The sequence below is a fragment of the Diaporthe citri genome (assembly GCF_014595645.1).
Source record: "Diaporthe citri strain NFHF-8-4 chromosome Unknown scaffold_1, whole genome shotgun sequence".
Taxonomy (NCBI): Eukaryota; Fungi; Ascomycota; class Sordariomycetes; order Diaporthales; family Diaporthaceae; genus Diaporthe; species Diaporthe citri.
Window position 1 is genome coordinate 285,683 of NW_025064846.1, and position 25,010 is coordinate 310,692.

A 25,010-nucleotide genomic window follows, 5' to 3' on the forward strand; every position below is an offset into this window, starting at 1 on the left:
CCTATCTATATGGATTTGATGATATACAACAGATAAATGAGGAACACTTCTTACGTAGCACCGCTTTCATTGTTGATCCTGTCTACATCCAGCTTCTCCCATGACAAGAACGAGCACAACACCGCCGCCAGCCCAATTGATGCAATAGCCATTCCAAAGGCAACCCTCAGTCCCGCCATATATGCAACAAGCACCCCCTGAATATCATCTGGAAACACCTTTCGAAGTTCGGTCGCCCCGGTCGCCATGACCTGGGCTACCGGTAGGTTGGGTGCTGATGTGACGAGTCTACCGCTCATGATGCCAACGAAGCCCGACTGTGCTGCGCTGACCATGAAGGAGCCGCCAATAGTCTGGAAGAATAGAAGCGTGGCCGTGGTCGAGGCCATATCTGCCGGGTCAGCTCTAGCCTGGCCCATGATCATTGGGATCTGGAGTCCCATCCCGTAGCCCACGCCGGCCAGGACTTGGTAGCCGATCCACTTGGGCGACCCAGTGCCGATGTCGAGCGTGTAGATGAGGCCGGCTCCAACAGTAGACAAGCAGCTGGCGGCGAGCATAAATGGCGTTGCGATCCCGGTCCTGGACATCAGTGCCCCAAAGACGACGGAGGTCGGACTGCCGGCCAGAATACGCGGCAGGGTTCGCACTAGGGGCGAAGACGACTGTCAGTCAATTGGGTCCAAAATAAAACAAAACAAATTGACGCCCGATCCCGTTGCTTACCGCCCGATTCTGTAGCGCTGACGCCGTCGATGGCCTGGAAGTAATACGACATGTAGTAGACGAGGATGAAGTAGCTGCCGGCAAAGAAGAATATGACGACCGACGGCACAAGGACATCGCGCCGTAGTAGTATCCGCGGGACCATCATGGCCCGCTCTCCTTGAAACCACTCCCACAGCGCGAAGGCAATTGCGATGGCAACGAAGCCGACGAGGAGCCCAATGACGTCCCGGTCGTCCCAGGGCTTGGTCAGCCCTCCGTCCTGCAGAGCCAGGGTGTAGGAGGTTACGGCACCCATGACCATGGCGACGCCAGCAGGGTCCAGTTGAAGAAGCTTCTCGACCAGCTTCGCCTGCTGCGGTTTGGCACCAGCAGGGGCGGTGAAGAAAAAGAATATGATGACCCACGACACGCCACCGACGGGGAGGTTGATATCTGCAGTGTGAATGTCAGTACGGGGTGCTTTGTTTCCCCTTGACAACGTGTGGAACATGACAGACAGAAACACCATCTCCACGACAGGCGATCTGTCAGGACTCCTCCGAGCAGCGGCCCGACAACGCTGGCGATGGCGTAGGAGGCACCTAATATGCCGGTAAACATCGGACGTTTCTCTGGCGGGGTGGCAAAGCCGATGATGGTAAAACATCCGGTGGACAGGCCTGCGGCTCCCACACCCGCGACGGCCCGCCCGACTACCATGGCCGCTGATGTCGGGGCAACACCAGATATGAGGCTTCCGATCTCAAATATGGCTATACCACGTTATCATTAGCAGTATTTGGGACACTGTAAGCGAAATGCCATCGTCATCACGCAGTGATCGGCAAGAGCTTGTTGGACAGGGAAGCGACTGCACACATACTGTGGTGGTGTCAATTGGTTGTGTAAATAAGAACAGAGGGAGTGGGAGATCGGAAGCGCATGGTTTTGAAGTATGACGGTGCTTGAATATGTAGTTAACGTACCAGAGACTGACGATAAAGGTTGGCTTCAGCGGCCAGTACTTATATGCCTTGCCCCAGCAGGACTGGAAACCAGCAACCGTCATGAAGAAGGCTGAAGAATACCACGAGACATCCCTGATGCCCCATTCGTCGGTGATCTGCGGTATTGCAGCGGCAACAATTGTCTAGATTCCTCGCATGAAGAAGACGTCAGTCCACAACTTCAATAGGTCCGGGTGGCAGTCAGGCGGGGGAGGCTCACCAGATCCAGCGCCATCAAGAAGAGGCTCAGCATGAGAGCGAGCACTATCACCGCGAAGCGCAACCCGGTCGGGAAGCTGTCGACTTCATGGTCGGCGTCACTCTCGTCCTCCGCGCCGAAGACTCGGGTTTGCGCAGAGGACAGGTCGCTCTCTTTACTTTCTTTGCTTTCCTTGCTAGTCTTGACGGACGGGTTCGCCGTCTCCTCGCCATGATCATTACCAGTAAAGACGCGCTTATCGCCACCCTCCCGGCTGGTGGACCGTTCCAGGATGCCGAGCTCGACGGAGGAAAGATCAATGTCGACCGACGGCAAATCCAAGTCCAGGAGGTAGGGATGTTCGTCTCTTGCTCCCGCGCCGCGGAAACTAAGTCGGTGTGGAGACAGGCGCGAGGCTCTTGACCCAGAAGCGGACAGTCGGGAAGGTGTCGACGCCCGCTCATCTCGCGACATTCTTTACAGATGTTATCAGGTTCTTTAGTGTTCTGGTTTTAACGCAGGGTACGGGGGCGGCGAGGTGTTGCTGTAATCGCACCAAACTCGCTTTCCAGACATTATCTAAGGCGCAGGAGATTGAGCCGCAGAGTACAGACAGAATGCCGGTGGACACGCACAGTAGACATCCCCTTTGGGGGGGGGGCCTGTAGTTGAGACAATCCGTAGCTAAGCCTGGGGCACGAAAACGGCTTTTCAGGCAGGAGTCACTTGAACAGCTTTCGATGCCCGGCGACTACCAATAGGATTGTCTTTCGACCTCACAGAACCGTCAGGCCGGCTTATCAGCCCCAAAATGTACCACCTCCAAGTCCCCGAGGGCACCTCGATACACAATTCCCTGGCTGGTACATGCCAATACCAAAAGTACAAAAATGTACTTTGCTGGAGGACTTTGGCCAAACAGGTACTAGAAAGGTTACACAAACTGGCCGAGGCGCACGGCTCACGATTTCTCGGCCGAGGAAAGAATGCTAGCGGATCAGGTGTCTCGAAGACAAAGAAACGCGGTCCAACAATTCATCCGCCAACGGAGACTTCTTTTCCTGTGGAAATCGCGACTTTTAACATGTATGCCGGTGTAGATACTCGGCTTTGCCGTTCCTCGAGGCTCACAGCCAGACAGCATGGTTCACAATGGCACGGGCCGCGCACAATGACATAAAGATACGTACGTACATTCCGCCTAAGAACCAGGAGACAAATTCCATCCAAGCTTAATTTCATTAGGCTGACCTTCCAGTCACCGCTCGGGCAATGCATATCATACATCACCCGTCCACACTAGCCTCTATACCGCCACCGAACTTCAAAAACAACACAGCTCCTGCATCCAGCCATTTACGTAAGGAAACAAGGCTTATAAAGGATCTTATCCCTTGATTTAAAAGTTATGGGATTAAATAGGGAAGCATCAGGTTTCTAACTCACCTACCTTCCAACCACACAAAACCCAGCATACCCACACAAACTAAACATTTCTCACTTATTCCCATTCAGTCAATGTTAAAGCTATTAAAGTAAGTTCTCCTACCAATATATAGCATTCTCAGAGCCATAGATTCTACATATAGCAAGGTTTAAACTAACTTTAGATCCAAGGGTAGCAGCCCCATGCCAAAATTTCAAAGCATACGGACATTCCTCATCAACTAGGGCCCTATATTACATATCATCATTACACCTAGGTAGTATGGCATTATACCTAGTATGGTCGGTTCTAAGAGAAAAATTGTCTGCTCTCTTTGCATAGCGAAATATAAGTCAGCTGCATAGCATGAATACTTCACAAGCTGAGTAATTCCAGTTGTAATACACACTTGATCCGCGAGTATGGATACATCAGCTACTTAAGAAGAAAGCCTCAAAATCAATTCACGCCCAAAAGTGACTCGGAGCACCCTTGGTCTATCAGGAGTTACTTCTATATTTCAAACTTCTCTCTTTACTTCATATACTTGTATTTCCATGAAGAAACTAAGAGTTTCCATTTAAAAGTGGCCACCATGCTTTATTTTGGTCTTAGCTGCTGCTGTGTGGTCCGCCTTAGCATATAGAGAGATTCCCGTTACTGTTAGGTCTCTGAGTTTGGCCACCATTTTGGGCCAGTATTGCATTTACTCACCACGTGCTGGACCGTGCATAGTTATGACTTGAGTTATCCTTTCCCCTCCTCTTGTGCTACCCCAGCTGCAGTAGCATGGACTGCGGTCTGCTAGCGTTTTTGCACATTCTTGAGTCTATTGGATTGCGGATGGGGCTGTGCAATGCGGGCTATTTACGTCGTGGGCCAGTTTTCCTACTCCATGCTCCTTAAAAACGGCCTCTTCTCCTCTCTGGCAATTAATCATCAGCGGCAGATCCGGAAGAGACACAGTACTCCGCCCGCATTTAAGCACAGAGCCACGGCTCAGACAGCATCTTGACACTCATACTACACCCAGTGGTCAAGGGTACTAAAGTTAACAACTCTGTGTCGAACCGGGCTACTGATTGTGGGTATTCAAAGCCCTCGCCAGTGCAAGCATCGTGGATTCATCCTACAAATATAAGCGTCTCGACCTTGATACAGATGCCATACGACTTATCCGAATACTCAAAGGCGATACGGGCCCCATTGAGTGTGAAATTTTTGAGACTCGTCTCCCCACGGTCGAGGCTTCCGCTTACGAAGCACTTTCCTACGTATGGGGCAACAGAGAAGCAGCAGACAAGATTTGGTTGGGTGGCTGCCTTTTCATAGTGACTGAAAACCTGTTTGAAGCTCTCTCAAACCTGCGACAGCCCGGCCAAGGTTGACTGCTTTGGGTTGATGCCATTTGTATTAACCAAAGAAATCACGAAGTGAGTGATAAATCAAATAAATGATGTATAGATCCTTTCACTGAATTACTTATTCTACGTGTAATGGGAAAGTTCAACTATTGTACTACAATTAATACGGGTTTTCTGACCATTGTTTGAATTAGGAACGAGCTGATCAAGTTAGGAAAATGCATCGAATCTACTCAAATGCTCACAATATAATAATATGGTTGGGACCCAGTACCCAGGAAATCGACCACCTCTTCTACTGGATGGGTCGTCTCGACCACCAACTGATCGCAAAAGGTCGACCTCATCCTACTTTCTGGGAACCCCATTGGAAATCCCTCTGCCTGCAATTTGGAATAGATCCCCGATCTAGTAGTTTAAGAGGAGGCCTCCACGATGTCTTGGCAAGAGAGTGGTTTTCCAGAATATGGGTCATCCAAGAAGCAGCACTTGCTCAAACGGCAACTATTACCTGCGGTCGCAATAATGTCAACTCCCGGGTGTTTGTCGGAATGCCAACACTCTTCGACATCCGCTGCGACGAGAATGTGCAGGCCCGGCTGGAAATCATGCCCGGATCCCTGCGAAAGACATCGTGGTGGTCAGGGCCAAAATCCCAGGACCTGGGCATACTACTACAAAAGTTTGGCAAAAGCAAAGCCAAGGATGACCGCGACATCATATATGCACTACTCGGAATATCCAAAAGTGCAGATCAATCGAATGGTTTGCGCCCAGACTACCAAATCAGCGTTGAGAAAGCAATCCAGCGCACTGTCGCCTATCTCTTAACTCAATGGGGACATGCTGAACTTTGCCCAGATCCTCACAACCTGCCGATATGGAACATGGACCAGTTTCTTTCTGTTCTAAATGATTTGCCATCTCGAATTCACGCATGGTATCTGCATCACAGCAGAGCCTTTGTACCAAATCTGTCTGAAATTCACTGGGTTGACGGAGGAGAATCCCCTGAAACGCCCCCAAGCTGGATTCTAACTTATGACACTCCCTGGGTTGATATTAGTGAAGTATTGTCGGGCGGAATACCACTTCGACGTCAAATAAGAAAAGAGATGCCAGCTCACCTTAGGATGCAAAGCAAAGTTCAGGAAATGAAGTTTTGTGCAGTTTTGGGAAGTACCGTCACACCATTGACAAAAGGATCAATTGATGTGAGAGCTCGAGCCTTGGCTAAGAGAACCAGAGCCTTCTCTGAAGTATCTTCCTGCACAACGGTAGCAGTCTTTTGCGTGGGGTACGCACTACTAGATGTCAGGCAGTCTTTCAATCAGGGAGGGCGAGGGGGCGTAAGACAAGCAATGTGAAGATCGAGCAAGTATGCAAACACATGACACGACAGTGAAATGATCTAATCAGTCATGACAGGGTGTTGCGGTATGGACAGCAAAGACGACCGGGCGATGGGAAGCTGCTCGACATGCATCAGCACCCTTGAGCAGCATGAGAAAGAAGGGGGCCGTTTGATTTGGCTGTGCCAGTGGCCAATGTTTTCCCACCACTGTCACGGCAGGTTGCAGCACTAGTCCGCCTGCCTCCTCAAATTCGTCAGACACATTTGCTGAGAGCCCTGGGTTTGAGTAATTCGTGCCCCCCCCCCCCCGGGGGCGTTCGTCAATGACCAAAGAGAGTGTTCAGCAATGTGTGTCAAAGCTGCGCAATGATCGCGTGCGGATTAGGCCCAGGGCTTCATTTCCTGCCGTTTCCTACTCGGTTTGTCTTCAGCTATTGCCAATTAATGTCACGACTGGCTTATACATCATGGTTGGGGGTTCCATGGCTTCCGTTTCGAGGTTTTACAATACGTAGTCTGGCTATAGTGAAGACCCATGAGACTCGATTGTTTAAAAGATTTTGTCTCGTCGTAAGAAAATCTCGCGTGTTCGATTCAAACATTGCCTCTCGCATCGCTCGCTATGCATGTACTCAGCCGATCCAATAAAAAAAACCACGTAATCTTGTGTGTATCCTCAAAAACGCCCGAACAAGAATAGAGACCCCTGCCACCCTTTCAAACATCTACACGCCCGGAAACGAAACGCCCTACAGCCCCAAGAGGGATCGCGCATGCGTCTCAGCGGCCTCGGTGCCCTCGCCAGCAGCCCCGCCAGCCTCCGCCAGCGTGGGGTTGTAAAAGGCCGCGATGGCGATAATAACGTACACGACGATCATCAGGAAGCCCTCGAGGTAGTTGCTCTTTTGGTCACGAAGGAAGTTGCCCACCGTGATGATGGCGAGGATCAGCATGACGAGGTTGAAGACGTCAAAGTCGAGCCCCATGTCGAACTTCATGCCCCAGCCGACGATGACGATGAAGGGCCCGTTGAAGAGGGCCGTCTGCAGCGTCGCGCCCAGGACGTGGGAGAGGGCAAGGTTCATCTGGTTGTCCCAGGCCTCGTCGATGGCTGTGATGTGCTCGGCCGCCTTTTCTACTAGGGGCACGAGGATCAGGCCCATGAAGGGGTCCGAGATGCCGTGGTCCTCGACGATGTAGTGGATTTCTTGGACTAGGGCTATGGCGATGACGCTGACCAGGGCAATACTGAGGGCTGGATGTTAGCATCCTGTGTCCCATCTCCAGAAAGGGGTGATATTGGGGAGGCCATGGTGAGCATGGCAATGCCCTCATGCACGAGTCGCTGAGGGCTGTTGCGCAAAGGGGGGCAAATAGTACGCACGATATCAGTAGCGCAACCACACACTCAGTGAGCGTGAGCTTCGGCTTGTGTGCGTCCTTGTGGGCATCATGATCGCGCTCCTCGTCATACTCGAACACTGCTTCGTAAATACCATGATGCTATAGAAGATGCGGGTCAGTAGTGTGTCCCTGCAGAGGGTGCAGCGGTGGAAGTTCCATGGCTTACAGTGTGCCCCATGAACCAGACGTAGACGACGTAGGCGATGATCAGCATGACGGCCGTGGCGCGGGAGACCTGCAGCACAGTGCTGGCGAGGGCCTCGGCGGTCTGTCCTCCGGTCTTGGCGGCTTCATGTTAGCAGGTTGGCGGGTACGGAGACATTCGGCAGGGGGGTGGATTAGGGTATCAAGAGGAGCACCGAGGCTTCACATATGACGTCTCACGTGCCGCTGAAGAGCTAGGTAAAGCGAGCGAGAAGTAGAAGCGTCTGCTTACATTTTGGAAGGCCAGCGTGAACACGGTAGGCACCGCGAGACCGATGCCAGCCGTGAGAAGCAGACCGCAGCCGGCCTCGGTGATGGCCTCGCTGAAGTGGGACTCTTCACGGCGCATTCCGGCGGCCCAGAAGCAGAGCCCCAGGCAGAGCAGCAGGTTGGCCAAGATGGAACCGAGGATTGCGGCCTTGATAATCTCCTCGTTTCTCTCCTGGACAGCCAAGACCAGGAACAGGATGATCTCGACGATGGAACCGAAGGTGGTCTCGACGAGGACGCCGGCGACGGGGGGCATCTTGCGGCCGAACTCCTGGCCGGCGAAGCCGATGAGGTTGGCACAGGGGACCATGGCGATGTAGGCGAGGATGAAGATGGCGAGGTGCTGGTCCCTGGCGGCGTACTTGACGGCGATGGCCGCGGGGACGACGGGCCACAGGACGTTGACGGCGCACGAGGCCTTGCACGAGGACCTCCAGGCGATGCCGAAGAACTCGGTGCCGAAGCCCCGGCGGCCGCTCTCGCCGGCGGCCTTGATGTGGGGGGTCATGGTCGAGTAGCCATTGCCGTCGTCGTGCTTGTGGCGGACGGGCTCGTGCTGCGGCAGCGCTGGGTCGCGCGAGCTGGACTTTTCTGCGGTGGCCATGTTGTTGCTCCGCGAGGACGACGACTGGCGTGGCTGTGGAGCTCGCAACATTGTGTTCGGGCTCGTGGGACGGACGTTGGTCCGAGGCGAGACGGTTTAATAGGGACGACTGGCAGGAGGAGCCCACCGTTTGTTGAGAACAGCCAGTCGGTCTGTCGGTTTCAGTCACTCAATCGAGAAAACAAACAGTCAGGCCAAGTCCGGCCAAGAGTGGCAGGCCGCCCGAAATCTGGGGACAATATGGGGATAGCCAACGTCTGGTGGAGCGAGGGAGATGAGAGAAAGAAGTGTATACACAAAACAACGCACGCTCTCAGCCACAATAGAAGCAGTGCAGCAACAGCAGGTCTTCAAGAAGGGAGGGGAAATCTGCCAGTCACTCAATCATGACTGGGTGTGACACGAAATCAAGGAACAGACAATCAAGAAGAGTGATGAGAGCAAGCATGGAAGAGAAACGCTGCTGTGCCAAAAAACACCAGACCCTTTTCGGTGACTGGCCAGCGGCTGCCTCACGCACGGGGTGTCGTGCGCTGTTCCTCCCTGCCTCCCTGCAGTGTCTCCTATTATTTTTGGGAGCTGCAGTGCTGTACACCAGCAGACCACCGCAAATAATAATGCGTGTGACGGTCATCGCCAAGCCCGACCTCCCATCGTGGAAATTCCACAGGGCAAGAGAGCAGGAATTAATTGGGGCCTTGGCGGCTGTTTCAGTTGGCTGCTCGCGTCGACTCAGCAGGGGGAGGCTTGTTCATGCCCTGGCGCATTACGTCGCTGGCTTGGAGAGATGCGACCCTGCGGCCCTGAGTGGGAGGAATGTGGGCAGCGAGAGGGAGGGCGGGCAAATCGGCAATCCAGGACATGGGGGGGGGCATCTCACCGCCTGCATGATGCGGACTGCGCTGTCAAAAGGGCTGGGGGCCACGTTCCAGGCCCAGGCCCGTGTGGGGTCCTCAGAGTACCCGCCACAGCTCGTGAGGTGAGATTGGGCTGAGCTGAGCTGAGTCGAGCGTGCACTCACCATCTCTCTCGGAGCGAACACTGAAAGGTTGAGGGAAACACGCAGGAGAAACACCCAACAACTGATCTGGGCCGGGCGAGCTGTCCCGTCTCTTCTCCAACGGCCTGGTCCGTACCGATAAAGAGACGACGGGCCTGATGTCTGACCGCAGCGACAAGCATCGACAAGCAACAGCCAAGCAACAGCTTGAGCGACACCAAGCCGCTGGGCGGAAAGCTTGTCAACGGCCCGGGCTGTCTCTGGCTGACGCTTCGGGAACCTTGGCCTTGTCATCCTGTCGAGGAAAAAAAGGAGATCGACAGACTGAATAAGGTGGTATGAGGTTGCACTTTTATGAATTGCCTGTCCATCTCAACGATGCATTCACGGGACACAGAGTTAATTGAGGGCGATGACCTAAGAGGCATGTTGAGCTTAAATATATCCACACACGTCTATATTCATGGGCTAAACCATCCCTCACCAACTCGAGACATGCTATGCCACCACGGGTAACCAACCTACAACTAACAAATCAGCTAACCATATAATCATTCCACCCGTCCAGCTCGGCGACTCGCATCCCACAGCTCCTTGAACCGGCTCCCAGGACGGGCAAGCAGCTCCCGCGGGCAGCCCTCCTCAGCGACGCACCCCTTCTCCAGTACCACAACCCGGTCAAAGTCCACAATCGTCTCGAGCCGGTGCGCCACCGACACGACCGTGTGCGATGCAAAATCCTCCCGCACGACCCTCTGCGCCAGCGCGTCCGTCCCGGCGTCGACGCTGCTCGTCGCCTCGTCCAGGAGGACAACTCCCCCGTCGCCCCTTCGCCGCAGGAGCGCCCGCGCGAGCGAGAACAGCTGCCGCTGCCCGTGGCTGAGCCTGGCCTCGTCGAACTCGGCGCCCAGCCCGCCCGCATCCGCGACGGCCTCCCAGAGCCCCACGCGCCGCAGCACCGCCTCGAGGCGGGCGTCATCCGCGCCGCTGGTGGTGGAATCGCCGCCGCTCCCACATGGGTCCAGGCTCTGCCGCGTGGTGCCGGGGAGGAAGAACAGGTCCTGCGACACTGCAATTAGCCGCGAGCGGACCGTGTCGCGCGGGAGGGTGGCGAGGTCCACCCCGCCGACGACGACCGAGCCGCGCGTGCTGGGGAGCAGGCGCAGAAGCGACAGCAGGAGGCTCGACTTGCCGCTGCCCGTGCGCCCGCAGACGCCGACCTTCTCGCCGGGCCGGATACTCAGCGCCACGCCGTCGAGGGCCCTGAGCCCGAGGTCCTCGCCGTAGCCCGCCGAGAGGTCCCTGATCTCGATGCCTCCCCTGGCGGGCCAGTCCCGCGGCGGCTCCTGGTCCTCGCCCGGCAGCCGCTCGTCGGGCGTCTCCTCGCTGAAGTTCTTGATCCTCGCCACGGCGCCGATGGAAGTCTCGAGGGACGTCCAGAATTGGATGAGGATCTTGAGGTTCTCGGCGAGCGTGATCAGCTGGATGAGCGAGACGCGACGCCGCCACGGAGGCGGTCCTCACGCGGCCGAGGGCGCCGGGCTGGGCGGCCCACAGGGCCAGGAGCGAGAGCTGCAGGGCGGAGAAGACGGCGACGGCGGCGAGCTTGATGAGCCTGAAGGTATTGCCCGCCACCACCACGGAGGGCGACTTGCTGAGATGTCTCAGGCGGAGAGGGGCTGCGATGATAAGGAGGCACGCGGGGAGGATGGAGAAGAGGTACTGCTCGAAGGCGATGGTGAAGTCAAAGTCCCCCCTGCAGTCCTGGACGACAGGCCCGAAGCTCTCGTCGGCGGTTGGCCAGCAGGCCGCGGCGGAGGAGATGTTGCTCATGGCTGGTTCAGCAAGAAGGGTTGAACCGAGTCAACTGGTGGCGATTGGGAAACTCGAGTCCCTGCGTGGAGTAGAAGTCACAGAGCGCCCACGATATTCATTGCTCCATTTGCTTTATTGTTTGCAGCGATTGAGGCACAGTTCGTCCGCAGATGACGGCCTCAGGGGCACGGCGCGAAGGATCCGACAAGACGCGGTTGGCAGGGACCTTGGTGCAATACTGGCCCGAGTTGGAGCTTGGCTTTCCTCGAGACAGGGAGCTTCTCTGTCTGGTTTGTTTCCCCATGATTGATCCGGCCTAGACCCAGGCCCTGGGCAGGATAATGTGAGTGGGAGAGGCATGGTCTTCCACCATCTGCTTCACACCCGGATAAATGTTGAACGATTGATTGCAAGCGGAAGGCTCTATGTGAAATATATATACGAATATCATGTCAAGACGGACAGATGTGGACGTGAAGAAGTTGTAAGCTATGTGGGGTGCTACAAGTTCACCTGGGTAGCAACTTGGCCAAGGGGGGGGAACCCGGTGCCCTTGTGGGGAGCTGTTGTGGACCCCTGTGCAAGGTCACAAGGGTCTGACAGGGTTAATAGAGCACACAAGCCAACCGTAATAACTGCACCCCATACGCGTGGAAGCTCTGCCGACCTTCGGCGCCGGCTTGCGCTTTGCGCTGACCGACCCGCTCATCTATTGGAGGACGGCTGACTACCCTTGAGCATTGAGACCGTTATGTCGCTTGAGGGTAAGAGTTACATAAAGGATACTACAAGTATATAATTCCTGATGAACACAACACCTAAGCATGCCGAATCATGAGTAGTCAGCCTTTCAAGACTTCAAGGGCTTGGTGATTGTACGAGGAAATGACATGTCAAAACCCTGATTTATCAAGATTTCTTGGTTTGAGTTAGATGGCTGTTTACGCACTGAAAAGGCCGAACAGCCCTCAGATCTAAATATTCAAAAAAGCCTTCTCGTGTCTCAAGTTGTCAGCCCTGAGCTCCGGGATCTTGAGCCGATGACCCACACGGAAAGGATCCGATGGCCGTGTGCCCGGGCCGGCGGCCGGGGTCTCCTCTCACTTGGCCGCCGGCTCAGGCCCGACTGTTTGCCTTTTTAGTCTACCAGTGTGTCGATACTTGACCTGCCGTGGCTTCCCCGTCTTATGTACTTCTGCTCCTCACCACCTGGAAGCGTTAAAAGGTTGACTGGGTGATTTGTCGACCAGATTGTCCAAGCCATGGCGTGCTATTTGCAATGATGCCGTGGGACCACTCCGCCCCTCCAGTCACGTCTCTCACCAACGATATGCGGCCATGCCTAAACCACGGAGATGCTTTCGCTCTCGAGTGACACGCCGCGTTCTGTGGCTCCGTCGTTGGTGTGAATCACCGTGAGAGACGCATCTAGACCACAAGCTGCCCCGCCCCAGCTTCACTACGTGAACGACTGAACAAGAGAAAAGGAGAAAAGGGGGAAGGATGGACATTCTCGCACAGCATCGTCCCTGGAACCTGCCCAAGCTCATTTCTGCACTTACTGCATCTGCACCGAGACCAAGGATTTCAACCGCCAGGCTCTTCTTCAGAGGCTAGATAAGCACTTGTCCTTCTCCGATCATCTCTCACCACGAGCGTGGCTTTTCAAGGCATCGCCATGGCGACGGTGCCACCACCCGGGCGCATCACCCGGGTTCTCATAGCCAACCGGGGTGAGATCGCCGTGCGCATCATCAAGACGCTGCGCAAGATGAACATCCAAGCCGTTGCCATCTACGCCGACGCCGACGCTCAGTCCGCCCACGTCCGCGACGCAGATATCGCGCTGCGGCTCTCAGGGCGCACCGTCGCCGAGACATACCTCAACACCGACCAGGTCCTGGCACTGGCGAAGTCCGTGTCCGCCGACGCCATCATCCCCGGCTACGGGTTCCTGTCCGAGAGCGCCGAGTTCGCCGCGAGGGTCGACACCGAGGGCATGGTCTGGGTCGGCCCGACACCCGCGCAGATGTCCGAGCTGGGCCTCAAGCACCGCGCCCGCTCCATAGCCGCCGAGGCCGGCGTCCCAGTCGTGCCTGGGAGCAGCGGGCTCGTCGCCTCGGTCGAGGACGCACTGCGCGAGGCGCGGCGGGTAGGGTTCCCGCTCATGCTCAAGAGCAGCGCCGGAGGGGGTGGGATCGGGATCCGGCGCTGCGAAGACGCCCGAGAGCTCGAGGAGGCGCTGAAGAGCGTGCGGCGACTCGCGGCGGCCAGTTTCGGCGATAGTTCCGTCTTCCTGGAGCGTTACATCGCGAAAGCTCTTCACGTCGAGGTTCAGATCCTCGGAGACGGTACCGGCCGTGTCATAACTGCTGGCGACCGAGATTGCTCTCTGCAGCGGCGCCACCAGAAGTTGCTAGAGGAGAGCCCTGCTCTGATGGTCCCGGCCACGATGAGGGCGCAGATGAGAGACGCCGCAGTCCGGCTCGCGTCGGCCGTCAAGTATCGGAATGTGGGAACCGTCGAGTTCATATATGATTTGGACGCTCAATACTTTTACTTTCTCGAAGTGAACACCCGTCTGCAAGTCGAGCACACCATCACCGAGGCAGTCACGGGGCTTGATCTTGTCGAGGCCATGTTAGAGATTGCTGAGGACGGAGGCCAGCAGCTTTTTCAGAGATACCCCAACGGCATCGTGCCCATGATGGGTGTCGCCATCGAGGTGAGGCTGTACGCAGAGGACCCGCTGCAGAATTTCCACCCGTGCGCCGGCCGCATCCTCGAACTCGAGTTGCCCCCAGATCTACGCGTCGACACGTGGGTTTCCTGCGGTACAGAAGTGACGACCTCGTATGACCCAATGCTGGCAAAGCTGATTGCGAAGGGGAGTAACCGCCGTGAGGCAGTCGCAAGACTGTGTGAGGGTCTTGATGCGACCCGGATCGTCGGGATCGAGACCAACCTCGACTATTTGCGGCAGTTGACCGCTGCTCCCTTTTTTCAGTCCGGCTATTACACGACTAAGTCGTTGGATATTTTCCGCTTCACCTCATCGTCATTTAGGGTGGGAGAGCCTGGCAGTCTGACGACCATCCAAGATTGGCCAGGGCGAATGGGATACTGGAACGTCGGTGTTCCCCCTTGTGGTCCTATCGACGACCTGTCCTTCAGAATTGCGAATCGCCTCGTCGGCAACCATGAGAGCTGTGCTGGGCTCGAGTGTTATATCAAGGGCCCGTCTCTCACTTTCCACTGTGATGCCCTCGTTGCTGTAGTGGGCGCCTTGACCGCAGTCCACATCGACAAGCAACGCGCGCCTATGAACCAGGCTGTCCGTATTCAAGCCGGTAGTACCCTGACTTCCGGGTTGGTCGAGTCGGGCTCTCGTTTCTATATCGCTGTCCGTGGCGGCATCGACGTCCCCCTTGTTATGGGTAGTCGGGCCACTTTCGAGCTTGGCCAAATGGGAGGCTCAGCCGGCCGCAAGCTGCAGCGCGGAGATCTCATCCGTCTGGGGGACTCGTCCGAGTTCGCAGCTACTAAGGACGAGGCTCTTCTTGTCGCGCCGGCTGTGCCAGTCCCGCTACAGCCAAAGACAGAATGGACGATAGGTGTAGTACCAGGCCCGCATAGTGCACCGGACTTCTTCACCGTGGAGGGCCTTGCTTCCCTCTTTGACAGCGCATGGACTGTTCACTACAACAGCAACCGACTCGGCATTCGTCTGAAGGGGCCGAGACCCCAGTGGGCACGACAGGACGGCGGCGGAGCTGGCTTGCACCCATCCAACATCCACGACAGTCCGTACTCGATTGGAAGCGTAAGCTTCACTGGCGACGAGGCGGTCGTTCTGACGTGTGACGGCCCCAGTCTTGGTGGTTTCGTCGTTTTCAGTGTTGTGGCCTCGGCAGAGATGTGGAAGCTGGGCCAGGTCAGACCGGGAGACACCATCCGGCTTCAGCCCATCAACGTCGAGAAAGCTTCCGAACTGAACGCCAAGCTCACCCGTGCTATCAAGGATCTCGCTCCTCTGCCGAGGTTGGAAAGGCCGGGTGTTGGGCCCATTACCAGTATGCCTGATGCGACAGTGCTGGGTGTGATTCACCACAATGAGCAGCGAATCCTGGTCCGACAGGCAGGCGACTGTGCTGTGCTCTTGGATTTTGGTGATTCCAGCGGGTTCAGACTCCGCCAGAGCTTTGAAATCCTGGTCTTCGGCCAGCACCACCAGACGCAGAAGGCCATACCCGGCGTTGAAGAGCTCACACCCGGCGTCTGTGCTCTGCACGTGAGGTACGCCCCTGGCACCGCGCCCCGGACCATCCTGGACCGCCTCGCCCTACACGTGCAGTCCTATGCCGTCCCTGAGCAAGTGCCATCCCGTCGTGTCCAACTCCCGCTTGCCTTCGACGACACTGTCACTCGAGCGGCCGTCGAGCGGTATGCAGCCACGATCCGCGCCAGCGCACCATGGCTTCCCAGCAACATCGACTTCCTCACGCAGCTCAACGGGGTCGACCGGGCTGACCTACGAGGCATCCTGGAGACCTCGGACTTCCTGGTTCTGGGCCTCGGCGACGTGTATCTCGGCTCGCCGTGCGCTGTGCCACTGGACCCCCGTCATCGACTCTTTGGGACCAAGTATAACCCCTCAAGGACCTTCACTCCAAGAGGAGCCGTCGGTATCGGGGGGCAGTACATGTGCAGTAAGTTCGTTTCTTCTTCTTTCGTGTCACGTCCCCTCGACAGTCGCCGGCCACCTCTCCCGTCAAGGCTGACTGTCAAATGTCAAAGTTTATGCGGCCGACTCCCCCGGCGGCTATCAGCTGGTAGGACGAACCATCGACAACATTTGGGACCCTTCCGCCGCCGTGGGTACCACCAAGGGCACCTTGCAGCAGCAGCAGCAGCAGCAGCAGCAATTCATGTTCAAGATCTTCGACCAGATCAATTTCTACGCCATCACCGAGGCCGAGCTCGACGGCGCCCAGGCGTCCGGGACCCAAGGGGATCTGGTGCGCGTCGAGGACGGCGTGCTGGATCTCGCCGCGCACGAGGCCTGGGCGGATTCCAACCGCGAGGATATCGCCGCGACGGCCGCGGGGGGGGCCCGGGCGATAGAGGCGGCTCCCTTTCTTGGCGAGCTGACCGAGCCCCGCGAGGCCGCCGAGGACGTGGTCGGCGGAGGCGGGTGGCCGGGGGCGGAGGAGGAAGGCGAGGCAGGCGAGGAGGATGGGTGTAACAGGGTCAAGGCCGGGATTCCGGGGCGCTGCTGGAGGCTCTTGGTCAAGGAGGGTGACAGAGTACAGGCCGGCTCGGTACTGGTGAGTCTCCGATCATCCCCCATCTCATCCATCTCTGGCGTCATTCCTGTCTCGACCCGGGTCCTTTCCGTTGTTTGTGGCTCATCTTTTGTGGAGCCGGACTAACAGACTCTTGTCCCCGCCCAGGCCTACCTCGAGTCGTGCAAGATGGAGGTCAAGATCCCGAGTCCTGTGGATGGTGTCTGTTTGAAGGCGCGTGTGAAGGAAGGCGCTGTGGTCGACGCCCACGATACCCTGGTAGTAATTCGACCTGACCCAAAAGAAGAGCCGCACGACATCTGAAGTTTCTGGCCATGGTCGAGACGTCTATTCCATAGGTCGTTAACATACAAAGAGTTTAACATGTGATAATCTCAGATGGATTGCTGCCTTGCTGTGTAAGACTGGATCTCGTACAGGTTTAGTACAATCTGCAGGATGCTAGCACATAGAGAGGGGGGGAGAGAGCGCGAGATAATCGCAAGAAGGATTGTCTTCAAAAAGCATGACGAGACTTAAACGAAGTGCAAATTGAAAGATCGTAGAGCTATCACGGCGTTGGGGGGAAACGATAGGAGATACTCTCATATGCAATCAATCGTTCCATTTTGGCGCTAATAACCTACACATAACACCTCACACCCTTTTTCCATCACACTTCCATTTTTAACTATTTTTACCTTTTATATAATAAATACTTTTTTAATTTAATTATACCTTATATTAAAAAATAGCTATTTCTTTTCTGCTTTTTTTAATATTTATTTAAGGAAAGTAAAGAAAGTGTTATGGGTTAGCCTTAAGCATTTGTTGGAAGGTACCCAAAAGGAGTTATGAATTGCAATATTTAAGAAGTAAGTTAGCCTTAAAAGGGCCCAACTTTGGATTTATCTTTTAAGTATATGCCCTATTATATAAAAGGGTTAAGTGCAATATAAGCCCGGTATAGGCATGCATTACGGCTTAAGCAATAGCCCAAGCCCATTACATAGCCCCCTTCCCACTCTTACATTACGCATAGCAAAAATTAAATCTAGGGCTTTTGCAATCTTATATTAATTATATATTTGCCCTTATTATATACCTATTTTAGGGCGATATTTATTTACTTAAAGAGTAATAATTATTTATTTTATTCTTATATTAACTATATTTATATATTATAAATTATTATAATATAATAATATTATTATTATATATATAATCTTTTATTAATATATTATAATTATATATAAGCTATATATATTGCTAGCCTTAAGTTATAACGCGCTTTTATTAATATATTAATATTGCTTATTATAATTATTACCCCTATATTATATTTATTATTGCTACTTAAGATAACTTCCTTATAATTACATTCCTCTTTATAATTCCTTTTTTTTAATATTATATTATTATTATAATGTATTTATTATATGCATTATTTTATTACCTTTATATAACTTTTTTATTATCCTTATAATTATTTCTTTATTTATATTAATTACCCTTCTTAGCTTTATCTTACCCTTAATTAAAAAGCCTTCCTTAATATAATTAATACTTATATAATCCCTTAGCCTTTTCGCAATTCAATCCTTTAGCTATTCTTTCTTGCGCTTATTATGCTTTTTTTATAACCGCCCTTTTTAATTAAAAAGCTATTGCCTTAATGCATTAATACCCTCTTAATTCCTTAATAGTTTCTTAATGCACCCTTTTTTATTTATATTATACTTATTAAGCATCCTTTCCTTAGCCTATTAATATTCTTTTAATCCCTTAATATTCTTCTTAATATTTACTTCTTTTTTACTATATAAAAAAAAGAATAATAAATAGCTTTTATTATAAGTTTTAATAATTAATATAGTAGCTTTAATATAGCCGCTGCTAATAATAATAATGGTAATAAGCCGCCTTATTACTTTAGTAATATAACCCTTAAGGTTGCCTTATTTTTTTTTTAGCATAAATTTATTATAATTATTAACTAAGTATAGGAATATTGTACTATAAAATTATATTAAATGCTTAGTAATTTTAATAATAAGGATTAATAGTTTATTAAATAGCTATCCTTTCTTTATAAATTATATATTAAAACTTTTTATAAGATTAGCAAGCTGCTTATTTATATCCTTAAAGATTATAATATATTTTATATTAGTTATTATTATTATAAGCATAAATGCATTTAATATATGCATATATTTATTAATTTATTATTATTATAAAATACATAACATTATTTAAAGGAAATAATTACTATTAATAATGGCTATATTTTTATCCTTAAGTAAGTTAAGTTTATTACCTTTATTTATAATAATATAGCTATATTTATCTTAGCCTTTAATTACGTTATTATTAATTTTTATAAGGCTATAAGCATTATATTAATAAAGTTACCTTTTATCACCCTTATTATTTACTTAAGTAGCTATGTTTATTTTTAAAATATAGCTTTAATTAATATCTTTACCAACCTTATTAAGGATATATTTTTAATCTTATTATAACTTGCTAATATATTTTTATTCTTTATTAATATTAATATAATTATGCATTATATTAATAGTATTAATGCTAATAATTATTAATTAACCCGCTTTACTTAAAAAGTAGTAAACACCTTTATAACTCTTAATAATAATTAAAAAGCTAAGGCTAATTATTATATTAATAATATATATACTCTTAATATAAGTGCCTTTTTTATCTTTTTTTTATATTTATATTAACTTAGCCTTAAATATATTTTAATGCATTTAAGGATTATTATTATAAGAAATTTAATATAATAATTAATGCCTTAAATACCCTTATTAATTAAGTTTTTAATGCTAAGTAGTATAGTTATGATTTAAATTATTATTATACTTATAATAAGTTTAAAAAGAAAAAGTAAAAAGATAAAAAGGAGGACTTTAAGGATTTACCTTTCTTTAATTATAATGCCCCTTATTATAAGTATTAACTAGCTTAGTTTATTATTATAATTATAATAAGTTTAAATAATTAAAAGCTTTATCTTTAAATAAAAAGTTTATAAATTTAATTCTTATTATTATTAAGTTATTATAGCTTTATTATTAGCTCTTATAACTTTTAATTTTATAATTAAATATTTTTAATATATTTATTTAAATAAATAATAATAAAGGAATTTAAAAGGGTAATATGTTTAATATAATCTTGCCTTATAAAAAACTAGCTATATAATTTAATTTTCTTTTAACTTAATATATTATTTAATTTTTATAAAAAGGGGATTTAATTTATTTATTAAGTAAATATATAATAAGTTTTAATTAATTAAAAGCATTTATATATAAATAAGGTTATAGATTTAAATTCCATTATTATCGCGCCTTGCTTAAGCGTAATAAATACTTAAGGCTTACCTTGCAACCCTATTTAAATAGCTTATAATAATATAATAAGATTTTATTTATTTTTATTTTATCCTTATTTATAACCCTTATCGCCTTATATTATATCTTTAAATAAGCTTATTAAGCTTAATATAAGCCCGCCTTGTAATTATTCTAAATAAGCAATTCCTTATAAATAATAGCATTTCCCTATTATGCTTTAAATAAATTAAGAGCTATTAATCCCTATAAATTCCTAAAAAGTTTTTATATTAATATATCCTAATCTTTCCATTTAATATAAACTTACTTTTTAAAGAAACCATTTTATAAATATCTTAGCATATTCTTAACTATTAAGATTTCCTTTATAAGGTACTCTTTATTTTAACTCTTATTTACTTTATTTAAGATTAGCATAGCATTTAGCTAAGTATTTATAAATATTTAAATAAGTAATAAATCCTTTATAATATGCTTAACTTAATTAATATTAAAAGTAGGATAAATTTAGCTTAATATATTTAAAATAATTATTTAAGGCATAAAAATATTTATTATAATATATTTCTAATATAGCTAATTAAGCTTCTTTATTAATTAAATAATTTAAAAATATTTTAAGGATAGCCATACTTAATTATTAATGCAAAATCTTTCCGCCATTTAACAGCGTTTATTAACTACTCGCTTTTCTTATTACTAAGTAAAAATAATAGCGGCCTAAGCAATATCCATTTTAATTTAAAGGTAGTTTAAAAATATAGCCGCCCAGCCCTTAAGACTAGCCATAAACATTATTATATTTAAGGGGCCTGGAATTACCCATATATTAAACCTATTTATTAATTAATTTAAGCTTTAGCCAATTATTATTAAATCCTTATTATTTAACGCTATTTAGCAAGCTGGAAAGTAATTAGCCTAGTGAAAACAAGCCACCTAAACAAATAGGGAATAGGTTCTGCTAAACCCTCTTAAGGATAACTTAAGAAAGAGCTTTAATGCAATAAAGAGGGAAAATAGGAATAAAAGGAAGCTAAAGAAGGGAAAAGGTAAGTATTTTAAAAAATTTTAAGAATAAGAAAAGCTTAATTAAAGCATTAAATATATAAAAAAAGAAAAAAGTTAATTTCTTTAAAAATATTTAAAATAAGCATAAAAGCTAGCTTTTTATAGCTAGCTAAAATTTAATATAATATTATTTCTTATATATTTCCTTATATTTATTAATATACTTTTTTTAAGTATTTTATAATAAGTATTATAAAAACCGCTAAAATAAAACCTTATTACCTTTAATTAAGCCTTTAAGTTTTAAAATTTACTTTATTATAATCTTAATTATTATTGCTATTTTTAATTCCTTACTTACTTATCTTATTATAACTTTTGCTTCTTTATAAAAACTTTAAATATTCTTAAAATTTACTTAATAATATATTTATTAATTATATTTTTTTAGCTATTAAAATTTAATTTAATAATTAATATTAATATAGTTATTAAAATTTTAAATATCTTTATAAAATAAAAAGCAAATTTATTTTTTCTTTTAATTATTATATTAAGTATAATATATTAACTTTATTAACTTTTATTTTTATTTTTTATAAAGCTTTTATTTTTAAATTTTATATTTTATATTTAATTACTTAATTAGCTTATTTATAAGCCTTTTAAATTATTTTTAAGCAAACTTTATTATTATTTTAATTATTTTAAGTTAATTAATGTATTTTAAATTTTATTTATATTTATTATTAAAATAAATAAATAAAAAAGATTTTTATATATATTAAAATAAATATTCTTTGCTAACTTTAAAATATTTTATAACATAATACTTAAGTTAAAAGCTTATTTAATTAAAGTTTTATTTAGCTAATTTTAAGCTATATAAAAGTTTATATCTTATTATATATTAAATATTTAAAATTAAGTTATTAAATTAATTTATATTAAAGGTATTATTTCCCTTATGCTTTTTTTATAATTAATAATAATTTTAGCATATTATATTTTAAATAGCTATTATTAAATAATTTCTCTTTATAATAAAAGCTTATTTCTTACTTTAATTATTTTTATATTATTAATCTTAATAAGGAGAATTAATATAAGTATTTAAATAGCTTTATTAATTTCATTAAGCTTTAATTAAATAATAAATATTTAAATAGTAATATTAATAATAACTTTAGGTATTATAAGGTATATAGTTTTAATTAAAAAAGCCTTAGCTTAATTTTATACTTTTTATTTATTCTTTCCTTAGTTTTCTTTAAAGTAGTTTTTAATAAACTTAATAATATATTATTTATAAAATACTTTATTAATTTATTTTAATTTTAATATAAATTTTTTATTAAATTTTATATTTTATCTTTTAAGGTAATTATTAAATATTTATAAATAAGCGCTTTAGCATTTTTATTTATCTTGCTATTTTTATCTTTTAATATAAAACTATTTTATAATAAGTAATAATTTTTTATTTTATTAAAAATTATTATTATTTAATAATTAAGCATATAAATAAGTATAATAATAAATTTATAATCCTTTATTAATTTATATTATTAATATTTTATAAATAAAGTATAATTATAATATAAAAGTTTTTTAAGTAAGAATATAATATTTTAAAAGTTAAGAAGTTATTAAGTTATAAAGGCTATAATATATTAAGTTTTTAATTTTTTATATTTATAAAGTATTTCTTTTATATTAAAGAAATTAAAGGCAAGAAAGGCTTAATATTAATTTATTAAATTTATTAATTTAATTAATTTTCTTAGCTTAAGATAAAGATTAATACTTAAAAAATATTTTTATATTATCTTTATAAGCTTATTATTAAATATTATTTATTTTATATTAAAGAATAATAGCTAATTAAGGATTTAGGATTATTAAATATTATTTAAGTAAACCCTATTTATAATAATTCTTATTTTAAAAGAATTTTTAAAAAAGTTAATATTTACTTTTTAAGTAAAGTTTTATTAATTTTAAATATTTATAATATTTAGGAATTATAATGCTTTATTAAGTAAGTTTTTAAAATTATTAAAGTAAAGAAGTTTTATAATTATTAGCATTAAATTATTTTTTCTTAAATTAATAGGCTTAATTATTAAAATTAAGGCATTAAGGTTTTAAAATACTTTATAATATAAGGGTAATTAAAATTACTTTTTTATTTTACCTTTTTAATTAAAAGATATTTTTAGCTTTTAATTATAAAGAAAGAAAATAAAGAAAATAAATAATAAAATAAAAAGTAAGTAATAAAAGTTAAGTAATAAAGAGGGAAGGTATAATAATGAAAAGAGCTTTATATTTTTAAAAATTGCTATATAAGTAATTAAAGTAAAGAAGGTTAAAAATAAGGAAGAAATATAATTAATATTTAGCTATAGCTTAAGGTAGCTTTTATAAATAATTATTATTTATCCTTAAATAAGAATTAAGTAAGAAAAAAAATTAATATATTAAAAGTATATTATTATTAAAATAATTAAGTAGCAGCTAATTTTTAATTTTTAATTAATAATAATATAAAGATAAAAAGAAGAAAAAAAAGAGAAAAATAAAAAGAAAGCTTAATTATAAATAAATAAATATAATAATATATAGGCTTAAAGCAATAAAAGCTAATAACTTACTATCTTTAAATTAAATAATTATATTAATTAAAAAAAAGGAATAATAAAAAGGCTTATAAGTTATTATTAAAAGCTATTAGTTTATTATTTTATTAATAATTAAAGTAAAAAGGGTATATAATCTTTTATTTTTTTTAAATAATAGCTAATTATAAAATACTTTTCTTTTAATTTATAAATTTATTAAGCATAAATTAAAATAAGTTACTTAGCTAAAATTTCTTTATAATAAAAAGATAAATAACTTCTTTATAAATAGGGAATTAAAAGTAAGTAATTTCTTTTAAATAATAAATTAACCTTAATTAAAAGCAAGGTAATAAATTACTTTTTTTAATAATAAGATAGCTTATTATTAGCATTGCTTATTTCCTTTTATTATAGCAACTTTATATATATAAATTTCCTTTCCTTTTTTAAGTTTCTTTTTCTTTCTTTTTTTTCTTAATATCTTTTTAATTTTAATTAGCCTTTAAGTTAAGCTAAAATTAAAGCAAAATATTATAATTTTTTTATTTTTAAATATTTTTTTATAATAACATTTTTATTATTAATTTCTCCTTAATTAAGATTAAAAAGTTTAATGCAAAAGGATTTCCTTCCCCCTTTTTAAGCTATTTACTATAATTTATAAGCTAAGTAAATCTTAATTAAGAATATTTATACTTTCTTTAAGCTAAAAAGCATTTTTAATAAAAATTAATTTATTAAAACTATTCTTTATAATGCTTTTATAAAAGATATTTATATATATAAAATTATTAATATTAAATAAAATTAATACCTTACTTAATAACTTGCTAATCTTATCTTTAAAAAGATAATTAAGAAATTATTTAATAAATTTCTTAATAAGCTATAAAAAAAGTAATTTTTAAATAATATTAAAAATTTAATTAAAAGCTATATAAATATTATTATTATTAAGGAAAGTAATAAGGCTCCTTATAAAAAGTATATAATAATAATATATAATTACTTTAATTATTACTATTAAGCAGCTTTACTTATAGCTTTTTATAATTATTAAAATGCTTTCTTTTATAAATGCTGCTTAAAGTGCATAAGTTATAACTTTTCCTTAATTATAAATAAAAACATTTTTATTATAATTTTTTTCTTTAATTATTACTTTTTATATAGTTTTTATAATAATACTTATATTAATTATATTTATTATATTAAGAAATTTAATTATATCTTATAATAAATATAATAATAAAGAAAATATAGAAATAATAATAGCTAAGTAGGTAAAGTTTAAGAGTATATTTAGCTTTATAATTACTATTAGCAAAATAGTATAACTTAAAGAAATA

The 25,010-nt window shown here is 43.9% G+C and overlaps 4 protein-coding genes across 4 annotated transcripts; 1 reads left to right on the forward strand and 3 right to left on the reverse strand.

Annotated features, from left to right (window-relative positions):
- Window positions 1-50: 50 nt before the first annotated feature.
- On the reverse strand, window positions 51-2,388 carry INS49_000085 (uncharacterized protein; the record flags this gene model as incomplete). The annotated part of the gene is made up of 5 exons (XM_043160923.1): window positions 51-649; window positions 727-1,161; window positions 1,227-1,462; window positions 1,695-1,858; window positions 1,936-2,388. 5 exons carry the CDS (start codon window positions 2,386-2,388, stop codon window positions 51-53), a joined length of 1,887 nt encoding a protein of 628 aa, XP_043029429.1.
- A 4,419-nt stretch (window positions 2,389-6,807) lies between these two features.
- INS49_000086 (uncharacterized protein) lies at window positions 6,808-8,591 on the reverse strand (the record flags this gene model as incomplete). Its single annotated transcript, XM_043160924.1, has 4 exons — window positions 6,808-7,306; window positions 7,443-7,561; window positions 7,629-7,742; window positions 7,899-8,591. 4 exons carry the CDS (start codon window positions 8,589-8,591, stop codon window positions 6,808-6,810), a joined length of 1,425 nt encoding a protein of 474 aa, XP_043029430.1.
- Window positions 8,592-10,091: 1,500 nt separating this feature from the next.
- Window positions 10,092-11,373, reverse strand: INS49_000087 (uncharacterized protein; the record flags this gene model as incomplete). The annotated part of the gene is made up of 2 exons (XM_043160925.1): window positions 10,092-11,021; window positions 11,065-11,373. 2 exons carry the CDS (start codon window positions 11,371-11,373, stop codon window positions 10,092-10,094), a joined length of 1,239 nt encoding a protein of 412 aa, XP_043029431.1.
- A 1,660-nt stretch (window positions 11,374-13,033) lies between these two features.
- INS49_000088 (uncharacterized protein) lies at window positions 13,034-16,964 on the forward strand (the record flags this gene model as incomplete). Its single annotated transcript, XM_043160926.1, has 3 exons — window positions 13,034-16,064; window positions 16,153-16,682; window positions 16,809-16,964. 3 exons carry the CDS (start codon window positions 13,034-13,036, stop codon window positions 16,962-16,964), a joined length of 3,717 nt encoding a protein of 1,238 aa, XP_043029432.1.
- Window positions 16,965-25,010: the final 8,046 nt, after the last annotated feature.